The sequence below is a fragment of the Camelus ferus genome, chromosome 28 (genome assembly GCF_009834535.1).
Source record: "Camelus ferus isolate YT-003-E chromosome 28, BCGSAC_Cfer_1.0, whole genome shotgun sequence".
NCBI classification, from domain to species: domain Eukaryota; kingdom Metazoa; phylum Chordata; class Mammalia; order Artiodactyla; family Camelidae; genus Camelus; species Camelus ferus.
Window position 1 is genome coordinate 3,824,602 of NC_045723.1, and position 19,941 is coordinate 3,844,542.

General features: G+C 44.8%; 1 protein-coding gene and 1 long non-coding RNA gene across 6 annotated transcripts; both read right to left on the reverse strand.

Moving 5' to 3' along the window:
* Nucleotides 1-337: 337 nt before the first annotated feature.
* On the reverse strand, nucleotides 338-11,494 carry LOC102512173 (zinc finger protein 501). Of its 5 annotated transcripts, none has more exons than XM_032469745.1 (6): nucleotides 11,383-11,475; nucleotides 10,913-11,181; nucleotides 10,228-10,325; nucleotides 7,155-7,260; nucleotides 6,586-6,672; nucleotides 338-4,841 (listed from the first exon to the last, which is right to left on the reverse strand). In XM_032469745.1, exons 2-6 carry the CDS (start codon nucleotides 10,941-10,943, stop codon nucleotides 3,598-3,600), a joined length of 1,566 nt encoding a protein of 521 aa, XP_032325636.1. In that variant the 5' UTR covers nucleotides 10,944-11,181; nucleotides 11,383-11,475; the 3' UTR covers nucleotides 338-3,597. The 5 variants fall into 5 exon arrangements, with proteins under 5 accessions (XP_032325636.1, XP_032325638.1, XP_032325639.1 ...); XM_032469747.1 differs by having other exon boundaries at nucleotides 11,131-11,181; nucleotides 11,383-11,466; XM_032469748.1 differs by lacking the exon at nucleotides 10,913-11,181 and having other exon boundaries at nucleotides 11,383-11,494.
* Nucleotides 11,495-16,865: 5,371 nt separating this feature from the next.
* Nucleotides 16,866-19,849, reverse strand: LOC116660384. The gene is made up of 3 exons (XR_004315870.1): nucleotides 19,806-19,849; nucleotides 18,435-19,409; nucleotides 16,866-17,675 (listed from the first exon to the last, which is right to left on the reverse strand). It is a non-coding gene; the product is annotated as an uncharacterized LOC116660384 (long non-coding RNA).
* Nucleotides 19,850-19,941: the final 92 nt, after the last annotated feature.

The following is a 19,941-nucleotide window of genomic DNA, read 5'->3' on the forward strand; positions in this document are numbered from 1 at the left end:
CCCGAGAGGCTTTGAGGACACAGCAAGAAGGCGGCCCTCTGAAAGCCGGGAAGAGAGCTCTTACCAGAAACCAGCTTGGCTGCAACCAGCTTGGCTGCACCTTCCCAGCCTCCAGAACTGTGAGAATTACATTTCTGTTTTTAAGCCACCCAGTCTGCGGTATAGGCACACCTCGGAGATACTGCAGCTTCAGTTCCAGACAACCACAATAAATCGAATAGCGCAACGAGTCACGTACATTTTCTGGTTTCCCAGTGGGTAGAAAAGTTATCTTTACACTATACTGTAGTCTCTTAAGTGTGCAATGGTATTATGTCTAAAAAACAACATATATACCTTAACTTAAAAATACTTTATTGCTAAAAGATGCTAACCTTTAGCGAGTTGTAGTGGTCACTGATCACAGATCTCCATAACAAATAAAATAATAATGAAAAAATTTGAAATATTGAGAGAGTTACCAAAATATGACACAGAGACATGAAGTGAGCAAATGCTGTGGGAAAAATGGCACCAATAGAATTACTCAACACAGGGTTGCCACAAACCTTGAATTTGTTAAAACACAGACGCACAATACCTACAAAGCACAATAAAGTGAAGTGCAATAAAACAAGGTTTGCCTGTATTTTGTCTTAGAATCCAAACAGATTAAGACAGATTTTGGTACCTGAAAGTGTGATGCTGTTCTAACAAATACCTAAAAATGTGGAAGCAGCTTTGGAACTGGGTAATGCTTAGAGGTTGGAAGTTTTGAAGTATGTACTAGAAATATGGATATTAAAAGGCATTCTGGTGAGGTCTCAGATGGAAATGAAGAACACATTATTGGAAACTGAAGAAAGGGGATGCTTGTTGTAAAGCAGCAAAGAAGGTGGCTCAACTGTGTTCCAGTGTTCGGTGGAAGGCAGAACCTGCAAGCAGTGAAACTGGATACCCAGCAGAGTTCCAGGCAAAGTACTGAGGGCACAGCTTGGGTCCTCCTAACTGCTTAGAGCAAAACTCGAGAGGCGAGAGATAAATTGAGGAAGGAACTACTAAACAAAGAGGAACTAGAACTTGGAGATTTAGAAAATTCTATCCACATTGCAAAACATGAAAAAGCTTGTTCTGGAGAGAACACTGAGGGTGTGGCTGATTTTGATTCATTTTGATCAAGAGATCAGGGTGTGTCTCAGATTTAAGCAGCTGTTCTCAGCAGAAGCCAGGAATAGAAATGGGACTTCACCAGCAGAAGCACCACCAGCTGGGACTAAAGGGGACAGAAAAACCAGACAAATGAAGGAAGACTGCTGGACTTCTTAGCCCCTGCAGGGCCAGACAGGGGAGCTCATTCAGCTTCAAGAAAAGGAAGAATGACTCTGAAGTCAGTTCGAAGATCTTTAGCCTGCCTTTGATTGCAAAGGATGGGGGCATCATCTCAGTTTCAACAGGCCAGACAGCTTCCAACCAGTTTGGAGGCAGGGCTGCCCAGCGGAGCCTTCTTGGCGGGTCTGCTGCACCAGTGGGTCTGGAAGGTGGGGCATCAAGCCAAAGAACCTTAAGACCTCATGCAGTTTGCCTTGCCAGGTTTTGGGCTCGCTTGGGACCCATCACCCCTTCCTTCTTCCCTATTTCTTCCCTTTGGAATGAGAATGTCTATTCTACACTGTCCCCTTTTAGAAGCACATGACACATCTGGTTTCACAGGTTCACAGATGGACAAGCATTTTGCCTCAGGAGAATCTTCGAGTCTCACTCATATCTGAGTTATGTGATGTTTAGATGAGACTTTGGACTATAGAGCTGATGCTGGAATGAGTTAAGACTTTGGGGGTTGTTGGGATGGAGTGAATGTATTTTGCACATGAGAACACAAATTTTGGGGGGCCAGGGGCTAAACACTAAATTGTATTCCACCAAAATTCATATGTTGAAGTGCTAACTTCCAGGGAGGCTGAATTTGGAGGTAGAGTTTTTTGGAGTTAATTAAGGTTCAGTGAGGTCATAGGCTGGATTCCTAACTGGATAGGAATCTCCTTCTTCTTCATAAGAAGAGGGGGAGAGAGAGCTTTCTCTTTTCACACGCATGCAGCAAGGAAAGGCCATATGAGGACACGGCAAGAAAGCAGCCATCTGCAAGCCAGGAAGAGAGCCCTCACCAGAGACCAAAGTCGACACCTTGATCTTGGACTTCTAGCCTCCAGAACTGTGAGAAATTAGTTTCTGTTGTTTGAATCACACAATCTATGGTATTTTGTTAGGGAAACCCAAGCAGACTAAGAGAAAAATACACTGAAAAATAAATAAACAGGCCCTCAATAACCCAGGAGACTACAGTCAACAGACTAACATCTGTGAAATCCGGTGAAATCTGGTGTTCAGGAAGGAGAGGGGGGTGGGGGCTCAAAATGTATTCAAAGAAATTGTGGCCAAGAATCCCCCCAATTTGGCAAAAGACATAAATTTAAAAGATTCAAGAAGCTGGGAAAACAGGATAAACTCAAAGAAATGCACACTAAGACATCACAGTCAAACTTGTAAAAACTAAAAACACAGTAGTCAAAAATGTTTGCAAAAATAACCTTCGAAGTTTCAGGGAAAAACAAATTATGTTTAACGATATCACCTCCCTCTATCCAAGAGTAAACTGGTGAAAAGTAAGGATGCCAAAGTCTTTTCACGTTTTTCACAATCTAATACGTTGTGTCAGTTCAGCTCTACAACTAAATTCAGTGATGGCATGAAAAAGTCTAAGGTCCAAATGACACACAACTGAGCTAAAGCTTTGTCAATAAGCACATTCTCAGCTTAAAGCAGGCTGAAAACATCAGAGGTCCTTTCTGTGGTCGCCCTGTCTAGGCCTTCGGTCTTGACCCCTGGAGTTAATGTGATTCTCAGTACATGACTTCTCAAAAAGTAAGGTCTGAAAGACCAGAAGTGCAGAAGTGGGCTGCTAGGCCAACATTCCTTGGCTTCAAGGTGGAAACACTGCAACTGACCAACAAGTCTTGACGTATTTTCCCTGGTTGTATTCATATGGGTAGTTATCTTAATCCACATTTCTTGAGTTCATCTCCCCAGCTCTTTTTCTCTACCCTTTCCATCTACCTCCTAAGTGCTCTTGTATTTAAGACTAAAGACAACTTCCTTCTGCCACCACTCTCGCCCCTGGATAAACTCACTGTGAATCATCAACCTCTTATTTCTACCCGGGCATCTTCCCTAAAAGAACCATTTATCCCTTTAAGTTTTCAGCCCATTAACATTTTGAGATCACCCAGCCCAGCTAAGATTCCTCTATTGTGGCATATCCTATCTCCATCCCAGGGACTGTGCAGTTTACATACACATTAGGGTGTTGGAAATAATTTTCCCTTCTCCCCAGGGAAATCCACAGTGTCCTCTATTAGGACATTAAAAAAAAATGTAAAACCATTCTTTCACACTCTAGGAAAGCTATGTCCCATATCAACAGTGACTTATCAATTGATATCTTTTTTTGTTACAGTCTTAAATTCCTTTCTCGCCCTCACAGCGTGGATAGTCATTGTTCAATAAATATGTTCGGAATGTACTAGATTTACATGGTCTTTATGCAGTATAAATTCCGTTTTGCTAGCTGAAGGCTGAATGGTCACTAAAGACTTTCCCATACTCCTTGGTCTTCCCTCTAGTGTGAGTTTTCTGATGTTGAGAAAGGGACGAACTCTGGCTGAAAGCTCTCCCGCATTCCTTACACTTGTAGGGTTTTTCTCCAGTGTGAGTTTTCTGGTGCTTTGTAAGTGACGAGCTCTGGCTGAAAGCTTTTCCACAGTCCTTACACTTGTAAGGTTTCTCTCCAGTGTGTGTCCTCTGATGACGAATGAGGGCTGAGCGGTCACTGAAGGCTTTGGCACAATCACTGCATTTGTAGGGTTTCTCCCCAGTGTGAGTCCTCTGGTGCTGAGTCAGGGCTGAACAGTAACCAAACGCTTTCCCACATTCGTGACACTCATAAGGCCTCTCTCCAGTGTGAGTTCTCTGGTGCTGAATAAGGCCTGAACGATCACTGAACGCTTTCCCGCATTCGTTACACTTATAGGGTTTCTCTCCAGTGTGAATGACCTGATGCTGGGTAAGGAACGTGCTTTGGCTGAAGGCCTTCCCACATTCATTACACTCATAAGGTTTCTCTCCTGTATGAATTCGCTGGTGCTGAGTGAGGTACGAACTCTGATTAAAGGCCTTCCCACATTCATTGCATTCATAGGGTTTCTCCCCAGTGTGGATTATATGATGCCGAATAAGGGCTGAGCGGTGACTGAAGGCTTTCCCACATTCGTGACATTTGTAAGGTTTCTCTCCCGTGTGAATTCTCTGGTGTAGGGTGAGGTGTATGCTCTGGCTAAAGGCTTTACCACATTCGTTACATTCATAGGGTTTTTCTCCTGTGTGAATCCTCTGATGCAAGACAAAAGCTGAGTAGTAGCTAAAGGCCTTCTCGCACTCATTACACTTCCAGGGTTTCTTCCCTGCACAAATTTTCTCATGCCTCGTTAGATCTGAATTCTGTTTCAAGTTCTTTTTAAATGAATCACAACGATGTAGTCTCTCCCCTTGCTGTGGAACAAGTAATGACCTCCGACTGAAATTTCTTCCAAATCCATCACACAGGTAACTTCTCTCCCCTGGTTTCTTCTGAGGGGCAACCTCTTGTATTAAGAGTTTCTCGTGGTTTTCTTGCTGACTCTCTAAAGAATCCTCACCTTCACTGGAACCTTCCTTTGGAAATCTTTCAGTTAACACCCCAGGGGCTGAGTCTTCTTCAGAACTGTCCTGCTCTGGAGTGAGCGCCTTGCTTTCTGGTCTTGCCTCCCAGTCTGAAAGAAACACAACTCCAATGTATCGTTTCCTACACCGAGAGGAAAATGACTGCTGTGGTAGGGAAATAATGAAACGAACAAACAAAATAATGCACATAAAGAGACTAACGGATAAGAAACAGGAGGGTCTGGTGGAGACAGGACTGGGATCAGTGATGGGTCTCCCAGGGATTGCCCAGTGTCACCACCTCACCAGAGTCTCACCTCTTCATGCCTTGACAATGACCATCATTAGCCGATCTTGCCACCAATCCACTCCTGTTCCACTATGTCCCAATCACTGCTAACAGACCAACCTTTTAAAACCATACCTCTTACATCAAAATCTCTGTTGGTTCCACTGTCCCCAAGTGAGACACAAATCCTAGAAGCTAGCATTCGAGGTGGTCCAGATTTACAAATTCAATTAGTAATTAAAAAGCAACTGACAATCTCTGATCTATTCATACTCAACAAATTAGAAACAGTAAAACAGAGCCAAGTTAAAAAAAAAAAATGAGTAGTGTGTGGGCAGGGGAAGGTCAAATCCCCACATGCTCAGATTGGTCCCCAACTTGTCAGGACACCTGCCCCTGAATTCTAGGCTTCCTGGTAAGATTTGGGGAAGAAACTGTACTGCTAGAAGTGTTTAAATATTCCAGGCTTAAATGGTCATTAATATCTATTCCCACCATGACTCTCCATGAAATAGATCAAGACAATACAATGTTTATCATAATCAGAAGCGGCTGGGATTTCCAGGACAAATAGGTAGAAATAGATTAAAGGCAAATGGACTTTTAGCTAAGGGGAAGCCTCAAACATTTGCAGAGAACATATGCTTAGTGGAGGATAGTCAGAGCCTTGCCTACCCGGTGTTAAGGGTTCAAGATGGACAGAGAAGGTAAAATGACTAGGCAGGGGCAGGTATACCGACAAAGGTCCTGAAGACAGAGAAACACAGAACTGGCACAGTGAACAGCTCACTGTGGGGAATCCGGCAGTGTTACGCTGTCTTAAGTGGACGAGGATAAGACTAAAGAAAGTAAAATTAGCTCGTAGTCTAGTGCAGTATCCAGTTGGACAGAAGTGACAGGCTCAAATCCATGACATTTTCTGAAAGAAAAGTTAGCAGGACTTCATCATTAGCTCTCCTTTGCTTACCAGATAGCCAGGTACTGTTCTAAGCATTTCTCTCGGATTATATCATTTTATCCTCACAACAACCCTATGAGGTAAGCGCTATAATGATAGCATTTCACAGCTGGGGAATGTGAGCCATAGGAAGGCTAACTCACCTGCTGAAGGTCACAGAGTTAGTAAGTAGTTGAGATTGGCTTTTGAACCTAAGAATGATTGCAAAGTCTACATTCTTAACCACTATGCTATGCTGCCTCTGCTTAGACAGAGAGGAAGGGAAGTAAAGACTCAGAAATGAATTCACAGTCATTGGTCTGAGACAAAAAGTCACACTATCCTGCCGAGATAAAATAACATATATGAAAAAGCCTGGTTTAGAGCCTTGCACCCAGGCAAATTACTAACAAACGTTAAATGTTGATTTTATTTCACCTTATTTGGGAAAAAGAATTAGTCTGAAAGGGTAGAAAGTATTTACTTTCTAAAAAATAACATTATGACTTTATAACAGATCTCCAGTTCACTTCAACCCTTCCAGGGGTCTAGCAAAATCAAGCATTTCAAAGATGCTCTTCCACGGACCATCTGGGTTTTATGTTCACTGTTTCCAACAATCACTCACCTGGACTAGCTGCTTTTGAGACTTCTCTCTCCAGCTCCTCCCCACACTCCAACTGAGAGATTACATCAGGCTTGGAAATTGGCAGCCCTGTTCATGGGGAAAGATAAAGGAGTCTGGTAAAGGGTCCAGTGTCAGCTCCTTGGTTGCTGGGGAAGACAGTGTAAGAGAGAGAGGTTGGTTCTGAATTTCTCTGAAGAAGGTAGGAAGACTGATATGGGGTCCATTTGAGTTCAGAACAATTGAATCACTTTTTTTTCCTCTCCCTATTAAAATAAGCACCCATTTATTAAGAGGTGCTTCCACTAGAACTTTGTCTCAACATCCTTGGTCAGGGAGTAGGGAAGAAGGATGCTATGACCTTGGCAAATTCAATTTTAAAAAGGTGTCCATTTCTAACTCCAGGAGTGTTAAACCTATATTTAGAAACAAGAAGAGCAGAAATTGCCTGTTCTCAGACCTTACACAGGGATTAAAAATCTTTGAATCTAAGCACCTCAGGGCTCCTAGGAACTGAGGAAGCAAAGGTACCACACTGGGTAAATTCACAGGGGGCGGGGAGCCATCCTTACCCAGCAAGACCAGATTCCTATGCTTCTCAGGCACATCTCCCTGAGGAGGGTTCAGCTGCCCCCACTGGGTGAGAGCCTCAGCCATATCCCTGATCATCAAGGACTCCTGAAAAACGAAACACATCAGTGCTCACCCAGGGACCTCCTTCCGGAAGGTGCTGGGATGGACTCAAACTGTCGGCACAAGAGAAGGAAGACAGGAAAGGCAGGAAGGTTAGACAAAATGACCTCTAACTTCCCTTCCAACACTAAGACCCTCTGGCGCATTTGTAGCCTCAGATGCTCCTTACCTCCACGCATCAGAACCGCGTGTAATCTGCTGTGGGAAGGAAAACTTCAGTGTAAATCTGCAAATACCAAGTTACTAGTTTACGCATTGACAAGTTATAGAACTATAGAAATCCTTACTCTTTAGACACGGGAAAGTAGAGAAAATATAATTATGAATTAAGTATTTTCTTTGTGGTATGGTTTTAAAATATAAGGGGTTCAAGAAATCCTTCTCTGCACTAAGTATTTTCTCCCAGGACCATTCTCTGCTCTGGATCTGGGCGTGGCCTCTAGTAAGTACAAAGTTGCCTAGGAAAATACGAATTACTTCTCTCTCTAGTTTTCCTTCGTGAATAAAATCAGTCTAATGTATATTAAAAATTAGGAAGTTTGCTATGCATGTCACAGTATATAGATTGATTTGTAAAACAGCATTTCAAGCCCAATTACTATGAAAGTTCCCAGTGTTCTTGCCATTTTTCATAATGGCCCTGATTGGTCTGACCCACCCCCCACCTACTCTCTACCCCACTGAACACTACTCCTCCTGCATTCTCTGTGCTCCAGCTGGTAACTGTCTTTCAGCTGCTTGGAATATGTGCCACGCTCCCTTCTGCCCCTTCACATGTGCTACTTTCTGTTCCTGAATGTTCTCCGCTTGCCCCGTCCTTTCAGCTGTTTTAATCACACTTCAGATCTCAGCTCAGGTGCTACCTCCTCAGGGAAGCTTTCCCTGACCCTCTGGACTGTAGCACCATGTTCCTTCCCTTCTCTCGGGTTACCCACACTTTGAGGGGACTTCGTGATTAACGTTGGTCTGCCCCATTAGACGTTAACCTCCAGAGAGAGCAGAGGCCAGGTCTAAGTTTACTCAGTGAAGCAGCCCTAGTTGCTGGTTCAGAGCTGGAACATTGTAAATATTTGTCAAAGACACAAATGAAGTAAGGAATACTTGAATAAGAATTGGCAGAAACAAGTTTACATGGAATGCTCTATAAAAGTGTTCATGGGAACAGAGGTGGGAGGGAAGCATAAGTGTACAGAACATTGAAAACATTGCAGGAGTGTTTCCTTTGGCCTAACCCTGATCTGAATGACAGGCACAAAATTTAGACTGTGCACTAAAATGTAGATAGAGGGAGTAAGTAGAGTGGGTAATGCTCCTTTGAATCTATAGCTGAATCTGTTTACTGCTGATTAACGTCTAATCATTTTTCTAAATTTATAAAAAATTTTTTTCTATACAACTTCAATTTAATGGAGACATATTAAAACAGACGAGTCCCTGGTATGCCAGTAAATGAACCAGCCATGGCTCTTTGAACCCCGACTTTTGCCATAGCCCCCCAAAGATGTATTTACATATAACGGTTAATTTTGTTTATATTCTGCATTCAAGTATTTAATATATATCATATATATACACACACACACACATATATATGGTATACGATATATATGTGTATATATATATGATATATATCCTCCAAAAACAAAAGGTAAAATAATCCACTTAATAAAATAAAAGAACTACCTACTTTGAAAATCCTCTACTCAAAATAATTTAACTTTGTCTAATACTTGAAGTATGAAATTACTACCCCTTTTATTTAAGTTATGGTCCCTTAAGGCCACATGCCTCAGGAGTTTCAACACAAGCAATATAATTTGTAGTCTCCTTTTTTTTTTTTTTTTTTAACAAACAGTGCAGCAGTAACAGATTATCCAGCAGTTCCTTTCAGACTGTAGTTCTGAGAAAAACCTCAGCAATCAAACCCATTCACGGAGCTGCTGCTCAGTGTGTGCGCTGGGGCTGGAGGGCACAGGCAGACCAGTCACACGCTGTCCAGCAGATGCCACTGACCTTCTCTCCCGTATGCCCTTTGAAAGGGATCTACAAATTTAGATCAGAATTGGAACTTGTTTTCTCCCAGCGTTTTACGTGGATTGTCGGTACCTGTGTGCTGTCAGGCAGGCCTGAGGTTGACGAGCACTCCCAGTGCCTTTGCCACGGGGTCTGCCAACCTCCCAGTGTCCTAGGCCAGTCCTACAGAATCATCGTGACTAACCTTCTCTCGTCAATCAGTCAGGGCATGATTCGTCTTGCTGGGCCTCTAAAAACTTTCATGGGGCCTTATGTGCCTTTGGAATAAGACCCCGTGTGGATTTTTCCATGGTCTGGCTACAACACACCTACGTTTCCCTCATCACACTCCAGCTCACTCCACAGTGGCACCCATTCCCCCTGAAGACCTCCGACTCTCTCATCACTTGGAGACTTTTTTGCAAAGTTGTTTTTTCTCTTAGAACATTCCTGTATTTATTTTCCAACTACCTACTCTCTCTTGGTTTTCAAAGTGCAGCTTTTAACCCAGCATTTTCCCCTCCAAATACTCTAGAGGATGGAAAAACTCTTCTAGGGCTTTTTATGACTTGTCTATACCAGTGATTTCTGTATTTAAAAAATACATACGTTTCTTCTTGCCATTTAACTATTTTACTTATCTGTATCTTATCTCCTCAGTAAACTTTACAAGGGAGAGCCAACTGGCTTATATTCCTTTGCATCTCACCAGGAGGTCAATTACAGTACTGAAGGGCTGGTAAGTGTGCATCTAGCACTAAGTGGATTGAGAACCAATGCTAGGAGGGAAAGGTCTGCATAAGTGAGGAGCAATTACTGTCAGGTTCACCACTCATCATTTTATTGGGCTGAAGTCAGAGGTCTAGGAATCAAGGTTGAGCAAACCCATAACCGTATTCATGTTCCGAGAACAGAAAAACAGAAGAAAAGTAAACCCACCTGGGATGCAGGGGTCAGCAGCACAGTGGTGAGGCCCTTTTCTTTTGGGTTTCCAGCATGGGGAAGGTCACTTTTCTGAAGGTCCTCAGAAAGTGACCCTGTAAGTGGAAACAGGAGCCACTGTGATTACTCTTACTTGCAGTAAACTCACAGAAACTGCCATACATAGTGACTTGTCACTTAAGAGTCAACACAGGGAACCAAGGGACAATCCCAAAATATCTCTGAATCAAGACAATTGTGATCATGGATGGCTGCCTCAGGTTCCTCCTACTCCGCCCTTAAACTCCAGTAGAACTCTGCTACGAGATCCTGGACACTTAAATTAAATACGTATTTCTATCTCTCATCTGCTGAGTGACAGTCAAAATAATCTCAAAGCCCCCATGGGTCAAATTATGCCTCAGTGGGTCACTCCTGTTCTATTCCAGGCTCACAGGATGAAAGACTTGGTTAAATTCTTTTTGAACACTGGCTTTTCAGATTCAACATTGGCTTGTTCAGAAAAGCAATGGGTCTTGTGGGGGGGAAATGCAGGACTCTAAACAAATCCTGTGAATTCCCGAATCCTCACTTTCCCCATCCGCCAAATGGGCCTATTCGGTAGTCTGCTTCCCCCATAATTGTCTTATGGGGTTCCTGTGAGAACAAAAGAAAATCATTATGAAAAACCAAATTGTCAGACCTGTTGATTTAGGGGGCAAGGGAGGCATCATTCCAAAGCCCAGCAGGGCAATGCAGGTAGCGGGCTCCCCTTAAACCGCAACGTGAGACCAACTGGTAGGAAAGGGCTCTCTCCCAGAGAAGACGTGATGCTCGTCCTTCCTGAGCCTGCCCCAGCCAGAGGGCAGCCTTTCTCCTTTTTTGTCTCCAGCAGGGGCCGCATCCCTCCGAAATTCTCACCTTTGCCCCCAGTCTCCATAACGACTCCCTCCCCGCCGGCACAGGCGACGACTGCGGCGGGAGAAGGGCGCGGTGAACGCGCGAGGGGCCCGGGGGTCCACCGCTCGGGTCCACCCAGAGGCCCTGAACGCGAGTGCTACCCTCTCAGGGCAGCCTCGCTCCCCGACCCAGGACCCCCCCACCCCCGCCCTCCTTCCAGCTACTCAGACTCAGAAGGACACGCGCTCAGCCCTCCTCGACCCCAGGCTCGACCTCACGAACGACACAGAGGAAGCCCTGCCGGCGACAAAGGCATCTAGGAGCCTGCCGGGCCGAGTCGCGCCGCTCCGAGCTCGCGACTGAACTACAGCTCCCAGAATCCTCCGCAGGGCGCGGGCGCGGTCGCGTCACAGGACGCCGCTTCCCACAGGACCCCGCGGGGCACGGGTCAGGCGGCCTTCTGCTCCCGGAAGTGTCTCCGCAACGGCGCGCGGCGGTGCTGGTCTTCCGGAGAGGTCGGCCCCTCAGAGAGCTTCTTACTGGACACCCAAAGGGCTGCGCCTTCCTCGGTGCCTACTCTGGGCTCCAGCCCCGGAAGAAATGCTTGGCCGCGCCAAACCCAGTCTTACCAGGAAATTCACCCTGGGCAACTGTAGCTGGCAGAGCGCGGCGCCCCGACCCACCCGGATTCCTCTCTGTCTGCTGTGCTCCCTCGGAGGGGAGGCGCCTGCATCCCAAAGGATGCTCACCCCGACCCGGTCGCTTCCCCTCTACTGCGTCTCCGCGGCCCATTGCCTGCTGACTGGTCTCACTTCTCATTCTATTCTCAACACAACTGTACCCCTATCTCAGAACAAAAGCCAAAGTCTCTCCATTGGCCCACAAAGCCCCTCAAAATCTTCATAATCCACACACTCTAGCCCTCTGATCTCATCTCCTACTACTTTCCCCTCATTTGTTCTGCTGAAGCCACACTGGCATCTTCGTCACTCTTTAGGTGAAGCATGCTTCCACTATGGAATTTTTGTGCTTGCTCACCTGCCTGGGTATCCTTCCCCAGACGTCCACACGCCTGCTCTCTCACCTCCTCCAAGCTTTTGTTCAACTTCCCAGTGAAGCCTTCTCTGACCACACTTCTTCATTATTCCATAGTGCTTCTTTCTTTCTAACATACGGTTATTACTTTTGTTTATTGGGTGTCTCCCAACACACATACACCCAGAGATAAAGCTCCACAGGGCAAGGAGTATCCCCAGGGTACTTAGATGATCAATAACTGAATCAGAATATCCTCTGTACTTGCAGAGAAGGTATAAGTGTCTGAAACTAATATGGCCTTCATTGCTTTTCTTGACTTCATTTGTGATCTTTTAGAAAACTTGGACTTCATTCATAACCCTGTTTTTATTTGCATAGGCCCAGCTTTAGAATGGACACTAGCAGGTGGCCCAAACACATAAATTGGTGTCGTAAAGCAGTAGAGTGTAGTTGGAATACCTTGGGATAAAAACCCACAGTTGAGTCCCCATTATCTCATAAGGATAGACTGTCCTTGAGTTTTTCCTAAATTTAGTGAGAGCCTCTGCTTCCTTCTAGTCTGTCTTTGTGTTTGCCACAACATCCTGCCAGGAAAGCATCCCTGCCTTCCTCAGGATGCTACAGTGCCATCAAAGGCCATTAACTTTGATGTGAAAATTGATGTTAAGAGAGGTAAATGAGGAATCCATTAATCACCATGGAAGAGGGAAAAACTGGAAAGAAAAGGAAGGGTTTGGGCGGCAAACGGAGGTTTGAGATTCAACAGAAGAGAGAGGTGGTAAAGGTCTCAGGGAGCCAGAGAGGAAGGCAGACAGGAAATCAGGCTTGGAGTAAACTGGCAAAAGGAGTAATTCAAGTGTGAGTCTTGTGCCTGGTCATTACCTCTGGGCCTCTGCTCATACCCTCAGCCATTGGCTCCACTTCCCTTCCAGAGCCTGTGAGCCCGCACCACCGTGATAGGACAGTTATCGGCCTGGGTGTACCTCTCTTATGGTGCCCTTCCAGAAGTCCTAGCCAACGAATTCCAATTATATCAATATATCATTGGCCTGATAACTGATACATCAGTATTTCATTGGCTTGATTAGCCATACTTCACTGCAAGAGAGGCAGAGAGATATAATTGGGCACACTGCTGCTCAGAGTACTCAGATTTCCTATTGTTACTCTTTTAGAAACATCCTGCCTTTGAGTTGAGTCCTGGCTCTCAAGTCTAGCCTTCTGGTCTGAGACAAATAGAAAACAGATATAACTGAGTTAGTGCCAGGGAAAAAGAAAACATTGTATATGTTAAGAAAAGAACGAATAAAAAATACTGTCTGGTTTATTGGTAGCTCCTCAAAAGAAAAACATCACAGAGAGGCTGAAAAATGGCAAAAGAAAAAAGACTAAAAATGAAAGGTGGGTTAGCCCACTAAACAAGTTTCAGTTATTCGTTCATAGATACTCACTAGGTGCCTAAGTGACAATAAAAGTCACTGGGATTCTAATAAACAGGACAGCCATGGTCCCCGCCATCATGATGCTTATATTCTACTAGACAGAAGACAAAGAATAAATAAAGCAAACAAAATATAACAGATGGTGATAAGCACAGTGAAGGAAATAATGATTAGGAGTTGGAGTGGGGGCTTCCTTGAAAGGACCCGTAAGAACATCTAGGGGTGGAGGGGTAGCTCAAGTGGTAGAGTGCATGCCTGGGTTCAATCCCCAGTGCTTCCACTTAAATAAATAAAACCTAATTACCTCCCCCCTCCAAAGAAAAACACATTTTTTTAAATTTAAAAAAATGGTCATCTAGAAGTGACATTTAAGCTGAGATCTAAAAGACAAGTTAACCACGTGAACAGCCAAGAGAGGAGCATTTCAGGAAGAGATACACACGCAGAACAACAGGAGAGACACAAAGAAGCAGAGAAATGGCTGGGCAGTTTGTTACATGTCCATGAGGGTAAATGGCAGAGGATAAGCAGGGAGGGAGGCTACCACCTGAGAAAGTGAGCTGTCCAGGATGGCTGGACGGTGTTTTAGAGGAAGAGGAGGGAGATTCGCTACAGGACAAGCAGGAAAGATAAGAAAATGTTAGCAGAGTTGAAATAAAGATAGGTCTCAACCAGCTCCCCCAAGAAAAACCAAGGCAAAGGGCCTTGCTATGCACAGCGCCACTGAGTCATTCCTCTGATAAATATCCGAGTGTGTGCTATGTACCAGGTACTGTTCCAGACGCTGGGGAGACAGTGAAAAGCATAAAACAAAGGTCTCTCGTGGAGTTTACATTTTAATTGGAGAGTAGGCGTGGACAGACAAAAATAAAATAAAGAAGTAAAGATATAGTATGTTAGGAAGATGGAAGAGAGCTGGGGAGTGAGGGGCCAGGGAGCAGAAAAGGATGGGCGGAGTTCAGTTTTACTTATTAGGGTGCTCAGGGCAGGCCCGACTGAGAATGTGGGACATTTGAGCAAGAACTTGAGAAAGGTGACGAGAAAGCCATGTGTCTATCTGGGGGACAGGCTTTCCAGGCAAAGGCCTGGTATGGTAGGGACCCTCTCCACGGGCCTGCGAGACCTCAGGGAGCGGACTCTCAGTGAACCATCTGGCAAAGTCCCACCTGCCCGGTTCACACGTACCTACAGCGGCACCCCCTGGGCCTCCTCTCTCTTCAGCTTCCTAAAAATCAAGTTTCTACGGCTCTTCACCTCTCTTCAACTGGAAAATCACAGCAGGTTTAGGAACTAGAAGTCCTGCTCACAAAGAACAAAAGGAGAAATGGCCGTTTGGGATGGAAATTCCTAGCTGTCTCAGGGTTTAATAACAGCTCCTTGCCCTCTAGGGAGGAAAAGGGAACTATGCAGATGGCTTTTAAAAATTTTAAGTAGTGACGTGGATAGAGCTTTGATTTTCTATATTTAGTTTTTAATGCATTATTAAATATTTAAGACAAACAGAAGGCATAAAGACTAAAACAAACACCTAAGAACCCACCAGCTAACTTAGGAGATACACATTAACACTAAGTTTGAAGCCCCTCCCTCATCCTTCTCCCTTCCTCTCATGAGGTAACCACCACACTAAATTTGTTGTCAATCACTCTATGCACTTAAAAAATGTGTTTCTTCATCTTTTTTGTCATTTAAAAAATATTTTAAAATACTCCATATTCATTGTAGACAATAGAGACATACAAAAAAGAGAAAAGGAACAGTCACCTGCGAGCCTAGCAGTCAAAGACAATGAGGGGTAACGTTTTGGTGCACATTCTTCCAGACTTTTTCTGTGCATATAGATATATTTAGAAATGTACTAAGTTCTGATGATTTTGTATCCTGCTTTTATCATTTAACAATGTGTCATTCCCAGCTTTCAAACTCTATAAAAACCAGCACTGTCAAGGCCCATATTACACTGTAGCCCATTATGGATGTACAGTAATTCATTTCTCTAAATGCCTATTACGAAGTATGTATATTGTTTTTTCTTTTTTCACAATTTTAAGCAAAACTGAGATGAACATTTATCTGACTTTATTCCCCCTTAGGATGATTCCCAGAAGAGAGGGTACACATTTTCAGTTTTGCATAATACAACTTTTTACTTAAAGCTAGGATTTCAGTCTAGTCTTCCCTTATCCTATAGACTTTATGCAGATTAAAAGGGCCATTTCCTCTTGGCCCCGGGGTGCCCCTCAGGCTGCACAATGAGGCTTCACTGACATGACAGCCACATCTTTGGACATTTTGCTGCACTTTCTGGCCCCTGGCCTTAGAAATTTCTGGACTTGGCTGCTTGGACTCGGCAGCCTCCCTTAATGCTGTTCAAATGTCCTGTTCTTCTTGCTGTTCTTGGTCCATTGCTGTGGTCTAGAGAGCCCTGGCATTATCTCAGCCTTCCTTTGTTGTTTTAAAAACTGTCTGGTGGTTCCCCTTCCTACAGGATTCTGTGTGCTCTCTATACGCTACCTCTCCTTCACTGTTGTTCTTCATGACTATATTTCAAGGTCTTTTGAATCAGTTTTCCATTTTACTTCTTTGTTTGTTTGTTTTATGAAGGGCAGTTAATTAGGTTTATTTACTTATTTATATTTGGAGGAGGTACTGGGGATTGAACCCAGGACCTTGTGCATGCTACGCATGTGCTCTACCACTTGAGCTATACCCTCTTGCCTTGAATGAGTTTTGACATCAACAGGAACCTGTTCTTTACCTCCTGGTGAGGAGATAGGATTTCACTCCTTCTTTGCTCAGCAATATATTTTCAAAGCAGCTCCTTGAGGCATCAACCAAATCCCTGTACTAATGCATCACTAGTTAAACACAAACAAACAACAAAAAGCCTATAAACTCACAAACTATTCTTTACCCTTTCTGGGGATCTGTCCAAAGATGTACAATTTTGCCTCAGGCAGAAAGGAAGAGCCACACTCTTTCAACACACACACACACACACACACACACACACACACACGCGCGCGCGCAGGTTCTGAGTCACTAAGGAAAGTCCTGCTCACCCAAAGAAACAAAACCGTGATAGTTCTCCAGCATCACTTTCCTGTAAAGGGCCCTTTGAGTAGGAGCCAACTGCTTTCACTCATCCCTTGAGAACTTCGTAGCCACATCCTTAAACTTGATCGACTTCTGAAAAGACAAACATATTCTCCCTCACTTATGGGTCTTCTTTTATGTGTCACCGAGGAGGAGGAAAGACTACATACAGCACTGGAAGAGAAATGGAATGGAAAAGAAATGGTTTTGATGATGTCAAGGGGGCCAGGTATTTGAAGAAAGAGGTACAGGTCTGTGATCTAAGTCCTGAAACTCTTGGTTATGGCCTCATGTCATCATATTCATGACAGAGCCTCCAAATTTCAGGGGCACTGTTACATAGCCTCAATTTTTTAAACTATAAAATGACAGAGTTAAATCAAATAATTTTTTAAGTCCCTTCCAGCTCTAACATTTATGGACCCATGAGATTTCAGTGTGAGCAACTGGTTCTCAAGCCAAGGGAAGACCCATGATGAGTGAATTTGTAACAGGATCCTCTGAAGAACTGAAACTGGAGAAATGGGTTCAAAGATACAGCATTTCTTTAAAAGGAAGTTACATCCTGTCCAGACCAGAGGATTCAGGGTGTTTACATTCTCATGAAATTTTAAGCACCCCCTGAACCACCAGGCACATTGCTCAGGACAGAGCTGCCTCAACCCTCCACTCCCCAACCATTACAAACTCACGAGGGGGCCGGTCGCCAAGGCTTTATGAAGGGCCACTCACAAGGAAGGTCCCTGCAGCTGGGCTGTGTGGTGAGGAAGGAGAGAATCCGGAGCCAGACAGGGTACTTGTGAGTATTCTCTGCGGAGGCCATCTTCCACCAGATGGGGCCCGTCTCCAAGGCATTCACTGTCTGGCTGGCAGGGAAGCTTCAGATTGAAGTCAGTCCAATTCACCTGCCGTGCGGCTGTTAGGGGCACAGCTGCCATTCTCTCCTCATCGGTGTTCTCTTGGAAAAGGCTGGGACCAGAGATGGCAGAACTAGACAAGGAAACATAAAGAACAACCCCATTTTGCAGCTGTGTGATCCAGGCTGAAAATCTCTACTTAACAATTAGGTGTGAGACAGCCCTGACTCCCAATACCCTTCTAAAAGTGAAGCAAACCTGGAAGTAAACTCACTCTTTCCCAGGGGATGGATATTATGAATATGCCACAACTTTGTGTCAGAGTTGGCAGAGACAGGGATGACAGCCAGGCCAGACCTACTGCTCTAGAGAAAGTAGCTGTCCTAGGAGCAGTATTTCAAGGTGAGTGACAGGCAGCTATTATTCTGTCTCTTGAGCTCTGCCAACAGCACATCACACTTTCCAAGGAAATCTCTTCCCACAACTGCACATTAATAAAAAATGACTCCACTTTCTGGACAAAGCTGATTGGCATCTGACCCAATTACAGTCCTCCTCCTGGAATTTTGGAAATAGAACCAAGAAGAGGTCAGTCTCTCACAGACACAGAAAACAAACTTATGGTTACCAGGAGAGAATGGGGGTAGGAAGGAATAAATCGAGAGTTTGAGATTTGCAGATACTAACCACTATATATAAAATAGATAAACAAGTTTCTACTGTATAACACAGGAAACTATATTCAATATCTTGTAGTAACCTTTAGTGAAAACTATGAAAAGGAACATATGTATGTACATGTATGACTGAAACATTATGCTGTACACCAGAAACTGACATAACATTGTAAACTGACTATACTTCGATTTAAAAAAAAAAAAAAAGAAATTACACAAAAAAGAAGAGGTCAGTCTCTTCTCATGAAGTTCCACTTGAGGGCAAGAAAACTTAGGAGCCCTCAACAGCCACATTTTGCCATGCCATCTGAGAGCAGGAAAAGCCAGTCAGCAGTAACAAGAAAATATCAAACATCAGTATATATATAAGTAGAAGCAAAGGGTTACAAGAAGGTCCTGAATTTCTTCTGGCCCCTGGTTCAAGTTTACAGGCACACCTGCAGTCTTCTCCTTGGGTTCCGAGACCCACAAGTATCCTCGAAATGAATCCCCCTGATACTACTTTGAGCTGGGTTCCTTTAAGTTGCAACCCAGGGACCTAAGGCAGGTAGCAAAACCTCCCAGTTCCCTCACTTGAAGCTTCATTGTTCATGTTCTGCTACCAAGATCTCTCTTCTTAAGAGTTCTTTTGAGGTCCTGGGGATACACAGAAGAACACAGCATGCAACATGGCTCACAGAACCAAAAGGTGGGCATCAGTCTTAAGAATCTCATTTCCAATCCTCTACCAAATGAATCCACATCATGAAGTAAAGAGTCAGGGTCGTTATCTTCCTTGAACTCTCAGATTCTGCCTCAATCGCCTAATATATACTATCTGATACTATAGTTATTTGTGTTTTTGTTTTATCTTTCCAAGTCGATGATGAATCTTGGGAGCCAAATCTTGCTTTCCTCATTCCAGGAAAGCTACTTCCACATATCTGGTACTCAAGAAATATTTGCGGACTAGTTGAAATACCAAGTTTTGCAAGAAAGTCTGGTTGGTGTTGGAAAGCGGAACTGAAGCTTAGAAGAGGGAGCGTCTTTGTGCAGCTGCAACAGGCCAGGTGGAAGGCGTTGAAACCCTGGACCAGGCCCAGGGAACCCAGAGAAATGAGCAATCTGAGGTGCTTTCCGGGAAAGATGGATCAGCAGGATTCAGCAGAATCGGTTCAATCCAGGTGTCCCGAGGCCCTAGGTCGGGTTAGCTGCGGAAGGGCGGCACAGCGAGCTTCGGTCAGGAAGGCTAGGGGAGGAAACGCGCCATCCCACCCCGGGGATGAGCACAGCCGAGCGCGGCCTGCGCACCCCAAAGCACGTCATCTAACACGCTGGAGGCCAGGCTATCCTGATCTCATTTCACTCTCAGCCACGTCTTCACCCTGAGTGGTGCTGGGCTCGCAGCTGGCGCCTCCTCCCCAGCGCGCAGCGGACTAGTTCAAGGTTAGCCCGGGGAGCAGCAGCCAAGGAGAGTTCAACACTACCTCATTTCGGTTCCGCCCTCACGCGGTGGCGCTAAGCATCCTTCCCTACCTCCCCTCCCCTTCCTCAACACGTCCCTCCCCCAGCAGCCTCTCCTACCACACCCAATCCTAAACCCTCACCTTGGGGGCCAACCTGCTCGCTGTGGCCCCGTAAGACCTCAAAGCGCCTGCGCAACACGCGCCCTGAAAACTACGATTCCCAGAAGGCCTCGAGGGTAAGGGGAGACACCAAGGCCACGCCCACCGCAGACGCCCC

Coding starts and splice junctions, on each gene's coding strand:
- LOC102512173 (XM_032469745.1), bottom strand. CDS start 10,943: ATGATGCCTCCCTTGCCCCCTAAATCAACAG. Junction 6,673..7,154: donor TAGGAATCTGGTCTTGCTGG/GTAAGGATGGCT, acceptor CCCCATGAACAG/GGCTGCCAATTTCCAAGCCT. Junction 4,842..6,585: donor CTCAAAAGCAGCTAGTCCAG/GTGAGTGATTGT, acceptor TGTTTCTTTCAG/ACTGGGAGGCAAGACCAGAA.